Here is a 17,844-nt window from a genome sequence, read left to right as displayed (position 1 = left end):
TTGATGAACATTAGTGATGTGACGTTCCGTATCGAGGCTTTGAGGCGGATGACCATTAGAATAGGGGGGCGTTTCCATGATCCACATGTGGTTCATTTAGGGGAGGAGCTGAAAATGATTATGTCCGACGCCTCGTTGTCTGGCTGGACCATGTGACTGATTCAGGAAGTGGTTTGGATTTAAAGTTAGAGTCAAATTTCACACACTTAGGCCCAACCGCCCTCAGCTCCCTGCAAATGATCGTCACACTGCCAGTCAACAGCTTCACTGCTTCACGAAGCTTCATCCATCCAAAGGGTGGCTGTGGAGCAGCGGTAGGGCGGTCGACCTCCAATTATAAAATTGCAGGTTTGATTCCCGCCTTGCCCGCCCGTGTGTCGAAGTGTCCTTAGGGAAGACACTAAACCCCACATTGCTTCTGGTGACAGGTTGATGCCGGTGTTCAGCAGCAGAGCCGCCACCGGTGTGTGAATGCGTGTGTGAATGTGTGTGTGAATGTGTGTGTGAATGTGTGTGTGAATGCATGTGTGAATGTGTGTGTGAATATGTGTGTGAATATGTGTGTGACTGTGTGTGTGAATGTGTGTGTGACTGCGTGTGTGACTGCGTGTGTGACTGCGTGTGTGACTGCGTGTGTGAATGCGTGTGTGAATGCGTGTGTGACTGCGTGTGTGACTGCGTGTGTGAATGCGTGTGTGAATGTGTGTGTGTGTGAATGTGTGTGTGTGTGTGTGACTGTGTGTGTGACTGTGTGTGTGACTGTGTGTGTGACTGTGTGTGTGACTGTGTGTGTGAATGCGTGTGTGAATGCGTGTGTGAATGTGTTTGTGAATGTGTGTGTGAACATGTGTGTGAATGTGTGTGTGAATGTGTGTGTGAACATGTGTGTGAACATGTGTGTGAATGTGTGTGTGTGAATGGGACTGTGACTGTAGCACTTTGGGCCTTTCAGGAAGGGAGAAATCACTTTACAAGTAAACGCCATTCACCATTTATCCACCCATCTACCAAACATATTTGTGTATCTCCAACCTGACTAAACTAAGGGAATGTGAAACCTGCAAAGGGTTTTCCACTTTAGGCCATAGCAAGAGGAGATAGCATTAGCATTAGCATTAGCATTAGCAGTGGAAGGATTTTATTTTGTGGGTCAAACCCATCGAGGAGGTTTCAGGCACTGCAAGTTAAGGTTGGTTTATAGAAAAATCCAGCTTTGTGTCATAAAGGCATCGTTGGGACAGCCCTCCTAAAATATCTGAAGTATCTGAAAGTATTTTAAACTTTTACTTTCAGCAAACAAAACAAAGGTGGTGACCTCACTTCCACACTCCAGAAGACTTACACTCCAGAAACACTCCCCCTTTCTTTGCAGCAGCCTCCTGTGGCTGTCTGGGGGGGTCAAACCATTGTCACTCACCCTGATGGAAGGGAAGTGGAGGAAGAGTGGAAAGAAAGGACTAACGTGTTCAGGAAGAGATGAGAATCTGAATGAATCTTCTTCACCCACCGGACAGACTGTTGAGCTGTGAGTGTGTGCGTGTGTGCGTCTGTGTCTCTGTCTTACTTTCTAATTGAAATGCGATGAGGTGTGAAACACCCCTTTAAAAGACCTATCACAGCGTGTGAAGCTAAATGGGAGTTTGGGACCTGTACATTGTGTGTGCGGGGGAGTGGAGCATAGTCCAGTGGGAAACCACCTTGTTCCTTCTGAAAGCTGGGTTTCTCCACCACCCACCCTGACATTTTCATGGTCCAGATAAGAAGGAGGAGAGCTTTGGTCTTTGCTTTAACACTAGAACCATTCCACAGGTTCTCGTCAGAGAGGTGGGGAATGCAAAAGAAATGTTTTCTAATACGGTAACTCTTATCCATGCCTCTGTCCACTTAATTGTCTACCAAACGTCAACACTCTACCTCATTGCCACCTCTTACACATCTGACATGTTTGCACACTTGTATATGTTGTACACACTGATTTATTTAATATTATATTTCGTCATTTTGTCATTCTTGCACTGAAATGGTGATGCTTTAATATCATTGTACAATAGACAATGACAATAAAAGCAAATCTGCCTGCCTGCCTGCCTGCCTGTCTGTCTGTCTGTCTGTGAGTCCACCAAAGACTGAAGTGGACTAAAACAGTTCTATCTCATGTTGGATAATTCAAAGCAGGTCTAACCATGATGGGAAATGAAGGCTAAAAAGGAAGCTGCTGGTTCTTAGTGCAGAACATGCAGCTCCTCCCAAGACTTTTCAAAGCATTTAGGGGTCCAGGTGATCCTGACCCTCAGGAGCTTCAGTTTACAAATGTGCGTCTCATTGATTCTGATGAGAGCTGGACAGCATGTTTGTAAAAGCTAAACCCACACACGCGGGAACAGTGAACAGAACCAACATGTTTGTGCACATGAACACAGGTCTTCATGATGCTTGTTGGTAGTGTGAGAAATGGCTGCCGTCTCGTGTGTGGAGGTATAATTTCATTTTGCTGTCTCAGCCTCTTGTTAGGGAACCATTTGCAGCTTAGGTTGAGTTTCCCGATCCTTTCCTGACACATCTTTCCTTCTCAATGCCCCTCTGACTTCCACCCTCCTTTCTCCGTGTCTCATTATTTCTCTGTCTTCCTTTCTCCGTCTTCTCTCATTGTCTTTCTTTGACCCGTTTGTCCTGCATGGTTGCTGCTCACTCCATTCTAGTATCCATGAATCAGTAGCTTCATGTCTCATTGTGAGAATAATTACTCTGTGGAAGTAGCACTTCAAATATTCGGCTTTTTCTAGAAGATTCCAGTGCACTAAAACTTTGGTTGTAGTCCACGTAGATCGTTTGAGTTGAAATGCTAAAATTCCTAAAAGATTCAATGAGCTTCTCAAATGTAGAAGTTATAAACATAGTCCTTTAATGATTTTTAAAAACAAATAATTTCTGGTTCTTTTTAGCAGTAAATCTCACTCGAAAAAAAAATAAGACATATTTGTTGTGACTTTTAACTGACTTAAAAAAAAGACGAGTTCATCAGAAACCGTCTCTAAAAATTCTGTTTTTGTTTGCGGAGTTAGCTCTGTCTTCATGCTGCTGCTTTTTCCCCTACCCCAACCCCAACCCCAACCCCAACTCTAACCCTAACCCCAACCCTACCCTAACCCCAACCCTACCCTAACCCGTACCCCAACCCCTACCCCTACCATACGCCTACCCCAACCCCTAACCCAACCCCTACCCCAACCCCAACCCTACCCTAACCCTAACCCTACCCTAACCCCAACCCTACCCTAACCCCAACCCTACCCTAACCCGTACCCCAACCCCTACCCCTACCATACGCCTACCCCAACCCCTAACCCAACCCCTACCCCAACCCCAACCCTACCCTAACCCTAACCCTAACCCTACCCTAACCCCAACCCCAACCCCAACCCTACCCCAACCCTACCCTAACCCCAACCCTAACCCCAACCCCAACCCCAACCCCAACCCTACCCTAACCTCAACCATTAACCCTGACCCCAGCTCATGACATAAGATAAGATAAAGCTTTATTGTCATCGTACAGTGACACTTGGTTCAACGAAATTACATCTAACTGACCTGCCCTGGTTCATTCTAGCTTCAACACTTTACTGGAAAAGCATATTTTATTCAAAAATTCTTCCCAAAGTTGTGATCAGATTATTATTTTAAACACTTAAGATTAAGTTTTATGATCTTAATACAGGATACGAGTGTGTAAAACACCAAACCACAGCATGTTCTAATTCCGATTGGTGAACCGTGATATTGCACTGTAAGCTGGAACATATATTCATCCATTTGCATAGAAACACATAACGTCCCCCCCAAGGCCCCATTAATGCAGCATGGTGATGTCATCAAACAGAAATATTCTCATATAAGAAGGAAAAATGGTGATTTTTCTCTGTGTGGGTAGCGTGTCCTTATGCAGTGGCTCATAACTTACCCGCTCAATGGCCTCGTGGTAGTCAAGTCAACTTCATTTATGCAGGGTGACCAAGGTGCTTAACCATGAAAGACAAAACAGCAATCTAAAATAAACTGCATAATAAAACTAATAATATAATGGTAATAATAATTATTATTATAAAAACTAATAAACATCAATAAAATCACCAACTCATTCTGAGTTAACAGCCAGAGAGAGAAAGTGAGTTTTAACTTGGATTTAAAATCATTCACTGACTAACCTGCCTGACCTACATGGGCAGACCCCCCCAGGGGGAGGATTTGCCTGCAACGGCAAATCCTCCCCTCTGAGTTCCCGCGTTGTCCGTGCACATCCAGGAGGTCAGCTGATCCAGGCGAGCGGGAAGGGGAATGCAGCTGGAGCAGCTGAGAGGTAGGGCGCTGTTTAACCCTTGTGCTATCTTAGATGACCCCCTTCCATTGAGGTGTTCTCCCTACCATGACAAAGGTGGATAAAGGTGGAAAGATTTCATGTAATCCATGGACACCAGTGAAGATCACAAATCATTGAAGAAAAAAGGTTCAGAGCACTGTCTAGTGGGTCTAGATGACCCACTGTCTAGTGGGTCTAGATGACCCCACTCCCAATGCTAAAGTGCCTAGGATAGCACAAGGGTTACAGAGTTAAAAACAAATAAAATAATTTTAAAATGGACAGGCAGCCAGAACTCTCTCCTCCACCTTCCAGTTATCAAGCGCACAGCAGCGTTCTGCACCAGCCGGAGACGGACATGGATGATTGAGAGACGCCAAAGTAAAGAGAGTCCCAGTTATTCAGCCGGGTTGTAACAAAGACCTGGATCTGTTCTCAGTCATAACATTTTCCTTTGACACGTTTTGAAAACCACCAACAGCTGACTCTTCGTTTTAGTTGAACAGCTTCTCCAGCAGCGGTCTCAGGACTCAAACCTTTTCCTTTTGCACTAAAACTCTCTAATTAACAATAATTAACAAAGTTTCATGAAGTAGAAAGTGGACTGCAGGAAAAACTCCACTGATTGTTATTTGAAAGTAGTTTTTATTTAAAGAGTGAAGAAAAAGGCCCAGTGTTTGCATTGTGCTTTACATTATCTCAAACTATCACCGGACAGAGGAAGAAAGTAAAATGAAAGCGAGGAAGCTCCATAAAAATAATCCATGACATTTGATCTCATCCCTCTGTACAGATCTGTAGAAATAGTCCCACTCAGAAATCACAGCAGATCTTATTTACAAGGCCTCTGGCTGCAAAATAGTTTCATTTTTTTGCTCCTAGAAAAATTGTGGTCAAGATTTCAAACGTGGGCGTGAATGGCACAGCAATCTGTGTGTTGGGAGGTTTAGCAGGTTGTCTTCTGTTGCTTATGGTGAGACCCCCCCCTCTGGTGTCTGCAGTTTGTAGTAGAAAGATCAGAAAGAAGTTTTTATACACACATATTCTCTACGTGAATCTAAACGATTTCTTTGTGCTACTAACTTTAGAAAAGTTGTATGATATAGTTAGTAACAGGAAGTACTTTAGATAAGAATGGTTGTACTAACTTGTGGCTATAGTAGGCTACAGTAGATCAGAGTAAGTGCTCATAGACTCTCTCTGGTGCTGAAATATTGAACATTGTTATTTAAATGTTGTATTAGGAATGACCTCAGTAAAATCCCAATAATCTGAAAGTTTAGACCTTGTTCTATCTTAGATGACCCCCCCCCCCCCCTTCCATTGAGGTGTTCTCCCTACCATGACAAAGGTGGATAAAGGTGGAAAGATTTCATGTAATCCATGGACACCAGTGAAGATCACAAATCATTGAAGAAAAAAGGTTCAGAGCACTGTCTAGTGGGTCTAGATGACCCCACTCCCCATGGTAAAGTGCCTAGGATAACACAATGGGTTACAGACTTAAAAAAGAAAAGTTTCAATGCTTTGAGCTTCATGTTGGATCAATACTGACAGGAAATCTCTGTAAATGTAATTCATTTACAGAAAAAGAATTGAAACCTCTGCAGGACAATAATCAGCGCCAGTTCTTGATGGTAAAGCTGGGATTGAGATGGTCCGACGTTATTGGAAATGCTCTGAAAGCTTCAATTCTTCACATGCTGCATTTGCTTCCGTCCATGTTTCAGTACCAGAGATCTAGATTCTACTTTCTAAAATACTTTAGAGTAACAATACAAGGCAGGCAGTGCATAAAACATGTACAAAAGAACCCGTCCCAGCCCGACCCAGAACCCTGCTTCAGAGGAAGTGGGATGTTCTTGAGAATCCTTGGAGACCCCAATATCTCAGCTCACCAACAGTAAACAGGAAGAAAAATGTCCAAAGTTTCTCTCAATCAGTGATGAAGTCAGCCGGAAGGAATCCAAGTAACGCCACGTTTCCTCTGAAGGCAGATGTCCAAACCCCAGCCCTCCTCATGTGACTCTTTGTTCACCGACTCCCTGAAAAGTCTTTTCCCACAACCAGATAAAAAGTCCAAAAGCCGGAGAGACTGTTTTCCTCTGGACACATCGTGCATTATTGCTTTCAGAGGAGAGCCAAATATTGCGCCAACAGTAATTTGCTTCATCTGCCGCTCATCTACGGAGTTTGGCAGAAAATTCCTACAGACAGAAGAAAACATTGGCATAGATTTGATTTTTTTCAGCTGTGGTTATTTTTTCATGCAAATGTGTTTGATGTTTAAAAAGGCAGAAAAGTAAAAATGTCCTCAGGATTCAGAAAGTGTCAAATGCTTTGGCATATTTGGAACAAAAGGCAGAAAACTAAAGTGCAAAATAATACAGACATATGAAAATAAATACAAAACAACAGAAACACCTTCAGTTAATTGGATATTTCATGACAAGTTTCACTTTGAGGACATTTCTAAAGTCAAATGCCCTTAAATAACTGAGCAATAAATAAAATAGAAGAACAGTAAAAAAAATGAAACATTTAGACCGACAGTCAATGAAGGAATGAATATCCTGATGGCTCAGTGGATGTTTGAGGCATCTGATCCTGAATTTAAAAGATGATCATTTTCCTTAAATATTTCCAACCGTATAGTAAACAAAACAAAAACAAAATGTAGAATTGCTGGAACAAAAAAACCCAAAGTGTAAGAAAGCATCCTATTTTCATGATGGTTTCATGATGAGTCTCCTTTTCACAGTAGATCTATCAGCATTGCAGATCTATCACATTGTGGATCTATCACAGCTACTGTGTTTCCATTGACTATGACATTGGATTTGTGATGATAAATTTGCCTAATGGAAACAGCGCAATTTAGTAGAAAAGTCGCATTTATCAAAAAAAAAAAAGGATTTGCGCTTGGAGGAGGTGGTTTATGAGGCGTTTCCAGAATGAGACATTTCAGAAAACTGCAATGGAAACACTTTTTTTAAAAGAAAATGAGTCACGTGACCAACAACCGGATGGCGGTGCCCATCTGGGTAGGCACTGGCGGCGCCACCAGAGGTCCCACAGCGTCACAGCTCATCGGAAGTTGAGCGTGTCATGAGGAATTGTTGGATCCACAGCTCCTCTGGAAAATCACCAACCACCATTTCTAAAACGGCTTCATCTGTGGCCCCTCCCACATGTAAGGAGCTCGCCGCTCCACGGTCTGAAGAAGACGCCGACGCCGCCTTTGATGTATGATGATGAGCGCTGGTGCCGTGGCAGAAGTTTGAAAGGATCTGCCGTCAATCAAAGTGTTGTTCACATCCTAGCTTTTGAACAATATCACGTCAGATGGTGTGTTTATTCGCATAATTAGGATTTTAAAGTAAACAGAGTAATAGTGAAATTGTGTTTTTTATGACATTTCTAGAATTTTTACAAAGTTTTGCGCATATGTGTCATGGAAACACAGCTGCTGTGGATCTATCACATTGCAGATCTATCACATTGCGGATCTATCACATTGTGGATCTAGCAGCAGTCCTGAATCTTGGCTGTGCTCTGAACAAAGGTAAAATAAAATCCATGTGCTTTTTTGTGCTTTTTTATCAGGTGCATCCAACCTAAGGAGAACATTTCCTCAGACTGAGAGATCTGGCGTCCAAAGAGCAGGAAGACGACCACGATTCATCTCCTGAGGGAACAGCTTTGGGGCTGTTCAGCTCACATCTGGGATCACAACGGATCTGGACATAAAGCTCTGGGCATCTGTTCAAAATGAGCCAGCAGGGCTGAGCTTCATGTCTCCTCAAACTGCCTCAAGACTGGAAACATTTGATTCAGAGGAAAAGGAGACAGAAAAGCCGGATTGCAGAGTTGCTGATAGAAGCAGATGCCCTTTTTCTACTTTGTGGTTTGCTTCACAGGATGGTTTTTGGAAGTGAAGACCTCCCTTTCTGCTGTTCTGTAAAACAATGGGAGGAGATGAAGGTCAGGCTTCCCCTGCAGAACTCCTCATTCACTGAGAGAGCCCAGAGGCGAGAACGCCCCCTTGAAGCAGGCGGACTCGTAGTGCTTGTTCAGGTAACTCTTCAGCGCGAAGGTCTTGTTGCAGCGTTTGCATTTGTAGTGCTTGAAGGCAGAGTGCGTCTGCATGTGAGCACGCAGGTTGGAGCGGTCGGCGAACGCCTTGCCGCAGTGGGCGCAGCCAAAGGGCTTCTCACCGGTGTGCGAACGCATGTGGCCCTGCAGCAGCCACGGCCGGCTGAACGCTTTGCCGCACACGTCGCACTTGTGCTTGAGGTCGTGGGTCAGCAGGTGCATGGCCATGGCGGGCATGGAGACGTAAATCTTTCCACAGGTGGGGCACTTCTTGGCCATCTTGCTGTCCATGCTCCTGTGCGTCTGCTTGTGCCGGCTCAGGTTGGAGGACGTGGCGTAGGTTTTGCCGCACTCGCTGCAGGTGTGCCTTTGGGGGGCCCCCCTCTGGCTGCTGGTGGCTTTTCTCCGCGATCGTCCATCCATGATGAAAAAGGCGTCCACCGTGTAGCCCTCACTCACAGCTGTGTCTCCACTGATGTAACCACCGGCTGAGGACGACACCTCGGACCGCGGACTGTCCGGCTGGTCTGAATCACCATGGATGTCGCTATGGATGTCACCATGGATACCGGAGTAGGTGTTGTTAACGTGGCCATAGATAATGGATGGGTGGCTTGGGGAGGGCGTTTTGGTGATGATGGATGAGTCACTTCCCACAGCATCATCATATGGATTTGGGCTCAGGTAGTTGCTGGTGTACCCTGAGGAGACAGAAAAATGTGCAGACATTAACTGATGAAGATGAACCAAAGTTACTAAAACCTTTAGGCCCAGTTGTCCTTATGGGTGGGGGGAAAATGGTCAAACCTGCACGGAACACTCAGGTACCCCACACAGAATATCGAGGTCCTAGACGGCTCAGAGAGAAAGTGTTCATTGTTTTCTACGTTCATGCTGCGGCGACAGGTCATAGTGAACACATCTACGACACGTAAAGGCGAGTAACGGGGAAGCGGGTTAGACGCAGGCGTGTCATGCAGTTTATACATTTTTTCAACCCCAAATATTGCAGACTGAACAAGGAGCGCATTAGTGCTGTTCATGTGATCCGCACACGCTCAGTCTGACTGTTAGAAATGAGGAAATGAGCCAATCAGAGTGTGGTGTGCGTGGACGTCCTGTGGGCCTATGGGTATCACGTGCCAACCCGTGTGTGCAGCATTTGTGCGGTCCGTAAGGAGCCAGAACTCACACCTTACTGGCGACTAGTGTGGCGTCAGGACGTGTTGGAGTGTATATTGCTGTGGGGTAAAGGGTGCAGGTAGGACACTGCCAACTGGCCCTTGCCCCAGAGCGCTGGGCCTCTCCAAAACTCCAACTGTGGTCGAGCCTGGTCGGGCCATGGAATGTACCACTGTCGTGTGTGGTCGGTGTGTTGGGAATAATGGATAATAGGAGTTCCACGCACTCGTGACGCACGGGTGATGCTGATGCACGGCGTCCTGACGCCACACTCTAGTCACTAGTAAGGTGTGAGTTCTGGCTCCTTATGGACCGTGCAGATGCTGCCACATCACACGGAGTGTGCACGTGAAACCCATAGGCCCATAGCGCATTACCAAGTGCCCTACTCGCAAAGGTGCATCCCAGCCCCCCCACCCCCACCCCACCCTAATAAGTGGTCAAAGGCGGAAGGAGGGTAGGTCGAAGACTGCTAGATTGAACCCCGATTGGTGAAACAACTGGCCCCCCCAGCCCCTTCCCAACGTTGGGCCCAGGTCTCCCCAGCCCAGGGGCTCCATCGCTGAAAGAGCCGACCCCCCAGTCCCCACATCCCCCACCCCACACAAAGAGAGAGGAGCCAAGGAAGAGCTGGTTCTAGTGGCAGGTCCAGGCCCCGCCCCTGAGCGCCGCCCCTGGGTGAGCTCTGGTCAGGCACCAACGGATTGGAGGGAGCCCGACCATCTCTTCCAACGCCGCTGACCCGGATCCTGTCACCCCAAAACTGCTGCTGGTGGGACGTCGTGACAAGTGGCACAGTGACCCTGACAGTCTGACTACTGCTAGGTTTTGATGGGGGTCGATTCTCAGTTACCTAGAACTCTTTAGCCCATTGGAATAGCCCTTGGTCTATCCTAGGCACTTTAACATTGGGAGTGGGGTCATCTAGACCCACTAGACAGTGCTCTGAACCTTTTTTCTTTAATGATTTGTGATCTTCACTGGTGTCCATGGATTACATGAAATCTTTCCACCTTTGTCACGGTAGGGAGAACACGTCAATGGAAGGGGGGGTCATAGGATAACACAAGGGATAGTTGTGAACACCTGCACCAGTTCAGATGGAAGGTTCAGGGCAGCTGACGTCAAACGAAAGGGACACACCTCCCTGAGGCCGGATGTACGTCCAGTGCAGGGCTGCTTGTTCCTGGTCCTGGAGATCTACCACCTGCCTGTTTTCCAGCTCTCCCTGCACTGATTACCTGGACCAGGTGTGTTCATTCAGTCAGAATGTGGAGACATCTGATTGAGCTAATCAGCAGCTAGCAGGACTTGGAGATCTGGAAAACAGTCAGGGTGGTAGATCTCCAGGACCAGGAATGAGCGGCCCTGCTCCAGTGCTACCGCCAGCCTAGGATGAAGAGGAGGGTATCCATTACTGGACAGTAGGACAGGTGTTTTATTCTGAAACACACTTATTGATGAAGTCATTTTTCTGTTAGAGACTGCTCCTCCACATATATTGTTGCTGCCATGTGCGTGCATAAGCTAATGTAAGTTCTGATGCGTGTTTTATGATTCCTTGATTGAACTGATTTTTCTGTTCTCTTTAATTGAATGCTGGAACACCGTTTGGCGGTTAATTAATGACGTTGCAGAGTAAAAGACTTTGTTTTGAAGTCTGTTCATTTCTTTTACCTTTTAAAACATTGGTATAACATTGGCGCTTTCTCCAACATGCGTTCAGTGTTTATTTGATGCCTCAGTTCGTGCGCTGATCACGTGCATTCACGTCACAGAATGTAGTTGCATTTGTGCCCTCTAGGGGGAACCAGAGACTTCCAACTCTATTGACATTAGTAATTGAGGCTTTAACCCTTTATTTGACTTAATATCTGTTGATTTATGGTTTATTTGTTACATTTTGTTAATTTAAAATATGCCCAGGTTAATCATCTGAATGATTATGAAGTTATGTTTTTTTGTGTAGCGTATGATATTATTGTGAACTCTGTTTCTTTGTCGACCACACACACTGAATTCTTGTGTCCTGTAACTCTCAACTTCAAACTTCAACATTAAAAGTGTGCTGACCTGGTTTCTTTGTGCCCTTCTGTCTGACCGGAGCTCTGTTGGACCAGCATTCCCCTCTATGTGTTCAAGCTCTATCATAAAACCTGTTCTGTGCATCTATTTCAGGGAAACAATGGGGTCAAAGCCCCTTCAGAGATCTATCTTTACTACCACAAATACACAAACTGCAGCTTTGACCCTTCGGTCCCAGCAGAAATAACTGAGGTGACGTCAAATGAAACTCCCTGCTTACCCTGAAACACAGCAAATGTAAATTAAATATATAACTTGCTTTCACGATCTACAACCAGCCAGGGAAACGTGTCTCCGCTGGTGAAAAACCAGATCTCACACTAAAACCAAGTCAGATGAAGTGTTATTTTAACCAGCTTATTAGTTTAAAGCCTTTTGGCTGACGTGTTTTTTTGTTAGTGGAATGGTTGTGATGCAGGTGAAGCGGCGTCTCGTCCCTGAGTGGAAGAACCCGTCCAGATCTTTGTTTCTGGAGTGAAGCCTCTGCCTCCTCATCAGCTTCACCTTCCTGACAGGCCTACCAGCACACGGTCACACCCAGAGCTGTCAAAACTTCAGCTGCATGTCTCCATTACAGCAGCTAGGAGGAGAATTTCCCTGTGGACCCCCCCCCCCCCCCCACACACACACACACACACACACACAGATGGACGTCCTGCTTCAGCTAAAGAGAAAGTGGATTTTTCCTCAACAATTGTCCCTCCTATCAGCATCAGACACTTGTTTAGTGAGGTGTGTTTTCCGCTCCTTCAGTGTTGATGCTCAACAGGAGAAAGTCTAACAACTACCAGGACAAACCGGTAACCAGTGAGCCGCCGCCAAACTCCAGCTGATCTGCAGATCAATAACTCTCCATTTCAATTAGCACTCTGCAAGCATTAAGACGCAGAGGAGATGCTGGTAATAGAGTTTCATGATGCAGTTCTGAGAACAGCTCAGATGTTGATCGATGCTACGATGAGAAGAAGAGACAGGAACAAAGGAAAGAAATGCAGATCCCAAAATGTTTGAATCCTGACAGATTCACTCAAACCAACCGCTCCGACAGCTGGAGCCGTCTCCAAAGCTGCATTGTTGCAGCACTTCTCCAAACTTTTAAAAATGCACAATGCAAAATGCAAGTTGTTTTTTTCACTGCATTAACCGAGGTTTTGATAGAAATTCCAAATTCAGAACCGTTTTGGAACAGTTTGCAGGTGTGAGGCGCTTCTTTCATCAAACCCAAACTCTGTCAGTGTTGTTGTAAATAAGAGCATCAGTGATCCGCCTCCAAACATCCATGGAGTCAAGTTCTCTCTTCAAACCTTTCACTGATGTACACCCCCCTGCTCTGCATGCTTGTAGCTGCAGACTGCAGTGTGTGTTACGCTCAGCTGTACAGGCGCGCCCAGAAATGTGCCGAGTTGGCAGAAGTGCAGAACAGTGAGTGTGTTTGCATGTTTGTGTGCGCAACAAGCTGCTCTAATGATGGATGAACGTCCGTGTCCGTATGCATGCAGTCATGCAGCTGCTGCATGTGCAGACAAAGCTCTGTGTTTTTGTCCACTAGAAGGCAGAAATAAGCAAACGACCACAGACGGATGCTGACGACCACATGAGGACTCCCACCCACAGTTGGCCTCTGTCATGACAGAAGCATTCGGGCCGTCCTTGATCTGAGGTGTTCAGAGACATACTGTCTGCGCAGATCCAGGTGAATGCAGCCCTGTCTGCACAGATCCAGGTGAATGCAGCCCTGTCTGCGCAGATCCAGGTGAATGCAGCCCTGTCTGCACAGATCCAGGTGAATGCAGCCCTGTCTGCACAGATCCAGGTGAATGCAGCCCTGTCTGCGCAGATCCAGGTGAATGCAGCCAAACTGATTGGACGGCGTTTCATAATCCAGATGGACAACGACCCAAAACATCCAGCCAAAGCCACTCAGGAGTTTATTAAAGCAAAGAAGTGGATATTCTTGAATGGCCAAGTCAGTCACCTGATCTGAACCCATTGAGCAGCATTTCACTTGTTGAAGACTAAACTTCAGACAGAAAGGCCCACAAACAAACAGCAACTGTTTGCCGCTGCAGTAAAGGCCTGGCAGAGCATTCAGAAGGAGAAAACCAGCATCTGGTGATGTCCATGAGTTCAAGACTTCAGGCTGTCATTGCCAACAAAGGCTTCTCCACCAAATATTAGGAATGACCATTTGGTTTGCAGTTATTTCATTTGTCCAATTACTGACGAGCCCATGAAATGAAGGGATTGTGTTTAAAAATGCTTTAGTTTTTCACATTTTTATGAAATCTTTTTGTTCAACCCATGGAATAAAAGCTGAAAGTCTGCACTTCAATGGCATCTGAGTTGTTTTATTTAACCCTTGTGCTATCTTAGATGACCCCCCCCCCCCCCCTTCAATTGACGTGTTCTCCCCACCATGACAAAGGTGGATAAAGGTGGAAAGACTTCATGTAATCCATGGACACCAGTGAAGATCACAAATCATTGAAGAAAAAAGGTTCAGAGCACTGTCTAGTGGGTCTAGATGACCCACTCCCAACGTTAACGTGTCTGGGATAGAACAAGGGTTAAATACTGAAAAACTTGTTTGTAACAAACTAGTTTAAAATACAGACAGAAAAAAACTGTCTGACAGTCCAGACTTTCTTCATCTCTAAATGGCAAACTCCTCTTTCCTTCAAAGTCAGAAACTCCTGATTTTTATCTATTCGGGGATTATTCAGAGCACGGGAAACATTAGGAGCCAATGTTTTTGTAATTTTGGAAGCAGACTCTGCGGAGCTGAAGAAGAGGCTGTGAGGAATTACCAACAGAAATAATCCCAGTGATGAAGACGGCAAAGGAAACTGATCCAGAGGTTTGTTCTCATGTTTGTTAGCAGAGCAAACTAAAATCAGACTCTCACAGGAGGGAAGAACTTCTGGATGTTATGCAGAAATGTCAAAAAAAAGTTAAAAACCCTGATTTACAGGCAGATGCACAGAAGTTCATCAACATCCTTGAAACCTGCAGAGAACTGCCCGTCAATCTGGTCCCAGGAGTTTGTTTTGGTAGCTTCGAGTTCCTGTCTAACAAGGATCTTGCCATTTTTCCACATAGTCAGCAGATTCTTTGGTCCTTGAAAACTCCTCAAACATGATGAAGCTTGAAAGTTGAAGAAAGAGAACCCCCCCCCCCCCCCCCATGACTGTGCATGTGTGGGGGGTGACTAACCTTTGTCATGATGATGGAACTGCAGACGGAGCTCCTCTCTCCGGCTGTAGGAGCTCTCCAGCTCAGCGCTGGAGAAATCGTCCAGTTTAACTTTCTTCACTAAGAAAGAGCGCGGCATGATGGGAAAACTGCTGTTCTTTCACTCATCCGATTGAAACTCTTCTGTTGATTCTTTTCAGGTTTTAAATGAGAAACAGAACGCTCCGCTGTCAGTTTAGCGAAAGATGCGTCTGCCTTCTCCTGCAAACACTAACGGAGCAGACATGACTTTTGCAGACCAAACTAAATCTCTTCTGTTCTTTGTTTTCTCTCTTAGAGCTTTAAAACATTAAAAATAAAAATATAAATGGGTTCCTGAAAAACTTTCCCATCCAAAATGCAGATGTTCTCCTGGTCTCGTGGTGTTCAGCACCTGGACAGCTCCACGCGAACCCCTCTGGCTGCTCTGGATTTCAGCACATGGACAGCTCCTCTGATCTCCACAGTGCGCGAGGCAGAACCAGGGAAGCGCGCGGGTTCGGACGTTTGTCTAAACGGGTTCTGCTGAGCACGTCCAAAACCCAACGACTGCAAAACAGCTGCAGAAGCGCGCGCGCGTCCGAGAGCCCGGGAGAAAACGGGGTTGAAGGGTTCCAGACAGAAGCCGGTGGGTCAAGTGAAACCCCCCCCCCCCCCGAAGACGTCCGTGTCCAGCACAAACGGCGGTTAAAAAAAATATTGCTTTGTTAGCGCTGAGCTGCTGCACACTCCTGCACAGCCCCGCGTCTCTCCGTTGACGTGCGCGTGAAGCTGCCTTTGATGCACGACTTCAGCAGCTTTATAGGGGGAGGGGGGGGGCGTTACTCATGAAGGAAAAAACCGGGGGGGTGCAGAAAGTGTGTGTGTGTGTGTGGGGGGGGGGGGGGGTTAATTAGACTTTTAAGGGTCTTCGCGCTGCTTTCTCTGAGATTGATAGGAAAAAACGTCACGCGCACACATGGGGGGGGGGGGGGGGGGCATGGGTTCATAGGAAAAAAGAACCTTTTTTTAAATGATGTCATCACTAATTTGTTTTTGCTTTTTTAGCTGATCTGATCCATTTCATGTCTGTAAATGTTTATTCAAATTCCTAAAAGTTACCATGAATTTCTTAATTACTAACATTGTTTTTATAATTAAATCAAATGTTGCCAAATGTTGACATATTCAAAAATGTTCCTTCATCTGCAATTTTTAAAAACTACATCAACAGATCACTGCCCCCCCCGCGAGACGTTTTCTGATGTCTTCATCTCTGAGAAACAAAATAATTCCGATGACAGACACACACACACAGACACACCCACACGCAGACACACACACTCTCATGCAGACAAACACACACAGACGAACCCCCCCACACACTCACACACACTCATGCAGACAAACACACAAACACACACACCCACACACACACACACTCATGCAGACAAACACATGCAGACGACCCCCCCCACACACACACTCACACACACACACACTCACACACACTCATGCAGACAAACACACACACAGACACACACAGACACACACACACACTCTCATGCAGACAAACACACACAGACGAACCCCCCCACACACTCACACACACTCATGCAGACAAACACACAAACACACACACAGACACACACACCCACACACACACACACTCATGCAGACAAACACATGCAGACGACCCCCCCCACACACACACTCACACACACACACACTCACACACACTCATGCAGACAAACACACACACAGACACACACAGACACACACACACACACTCATGCAGACAGACACACGCAGACGAACCCCCCCACACACACACTCACACACACACACATGCAGAAAAACACACACAGACGAACCCCCCCACACACACACTCACACACACACTCACACACACTCATGCAGACAAACACACACAGACGAACCCCCACACACACACACAGACACACACACAGACGAACACACACACACACAAACGAACACACACTCACACAGCCACACACACAGACACACACATAGACGATCACACACTCACACAGACACACACACACAGCCACACACACACACACACATAGACGAACACACACAGCCACACACACACACATAGACGTACACACACACTCACCCAGACACACACACATACGGACACACAACCAAGTGAAATGAATACAGAGGCAGACAAACTGTTGTGTCCTAAACATTTTTTTTTTCCACATGACATTTAGCAGAACTTTGTCCTCAAAGAAACGGCTTTTTAATAAACATGATGACTTCTGTCGAACAGTTAAAGTCAGAGAAAAACACTAACATGGAGTCAAATGAAACTTTGTGTTGAAACGTTTGATCCCAGAGGAAACACAGAGCTTTGTAACATCACAAAAAGAGAAACGGGTCCTGAAAAGGTTGATGTTCCTCAGGGTGGCGCTGTTCAGTCAAATGTTTTTTCTTCCATAAAAAACAAAACACGCAAACAATAATCAGACATGGAACACACTTCTCTTTGTGTTCCTGATGAGTTTAGAGAAATGTCCTTTCAGGGACTTTCCCAGACAGCAGGATGGATGCAGTATGACATCATTCAGTGACATCATCAGTCAGTGACATCATCAGTCAGTGACATCATCATTTCTGTAGGTTCTGTGCAGTAGGTTCTCCTACTGAAGTTATTTTTACAGTTCATTGTTAAATCCTATAAAGTGAAGGAGGACGTCCTGTGAGGAAGAGGAGGAGGAGGAAGAGGAGCATGATCATATCTGGAAGTGACTTCTGGCTTCCTGTGTTACTGCTGGTTCGTGGTTCTTGTGGTTCTTCATGTCTGTATGGAACACGTGACGCCCTCTGGTGGTTCTGCTGTTGGAGAGACGAGTTCATGTTTCTGCCATGAAACCAGTCAATAGACG

General features: G+C 45.8%; 1 protein-coding gene across 1 annotated transcript; it reads right to left on the bottom strand.

The window, feature by feature from the left end:
* Nucleotides 1–4,982: 4,982 nt before the first annotated feature.
* LOC101155400 (transcriptional repressor scratch 1) lies at nt 4,983–15,726 on the bottom strand. Its single transcript, XM_004084573.5, has 2 exons — nt 14,933–15,726; nt 4,983–9,153 (listed from the first exon to the last, which is right to left on the bottom strand). The coding sequence occupies exons 1-2, from the start codon at nt 15,048–15,050 to the stop codon at nt 8,366–8,368; spliced, it is 906 nt and encodes a 301-aa protein (XP_004084621.1). The 5' UTR covers nt 15,051–15,726; the 3' UTR covers nt 4,983–8,365.
* Nucleotides 15,727–17,844: the final 2,118 nt, after the last annotated feature.

The sequence above is a fragment of the Oryzias latipes genome, chromosome 11 (genome assembly GCF_053564925.1).
Source record: "Oryzias latipes strain Hd-rR chromosome 11, Olatipes_Hd-rR_3.1".
Classification (NCBI taxonomy): domain Eukaryota; kingdom Metazoa; phylum Chordata; class Actinopteri; order Beloniformes; family Adrianichthyidae; genus Oryzias; species Oryzias latipes.
The sequence above is the reverse complement of the archived record's forward strand: the minus strand, read 5'-3'. Positions and strand labels throughout refer to the sequence as shown.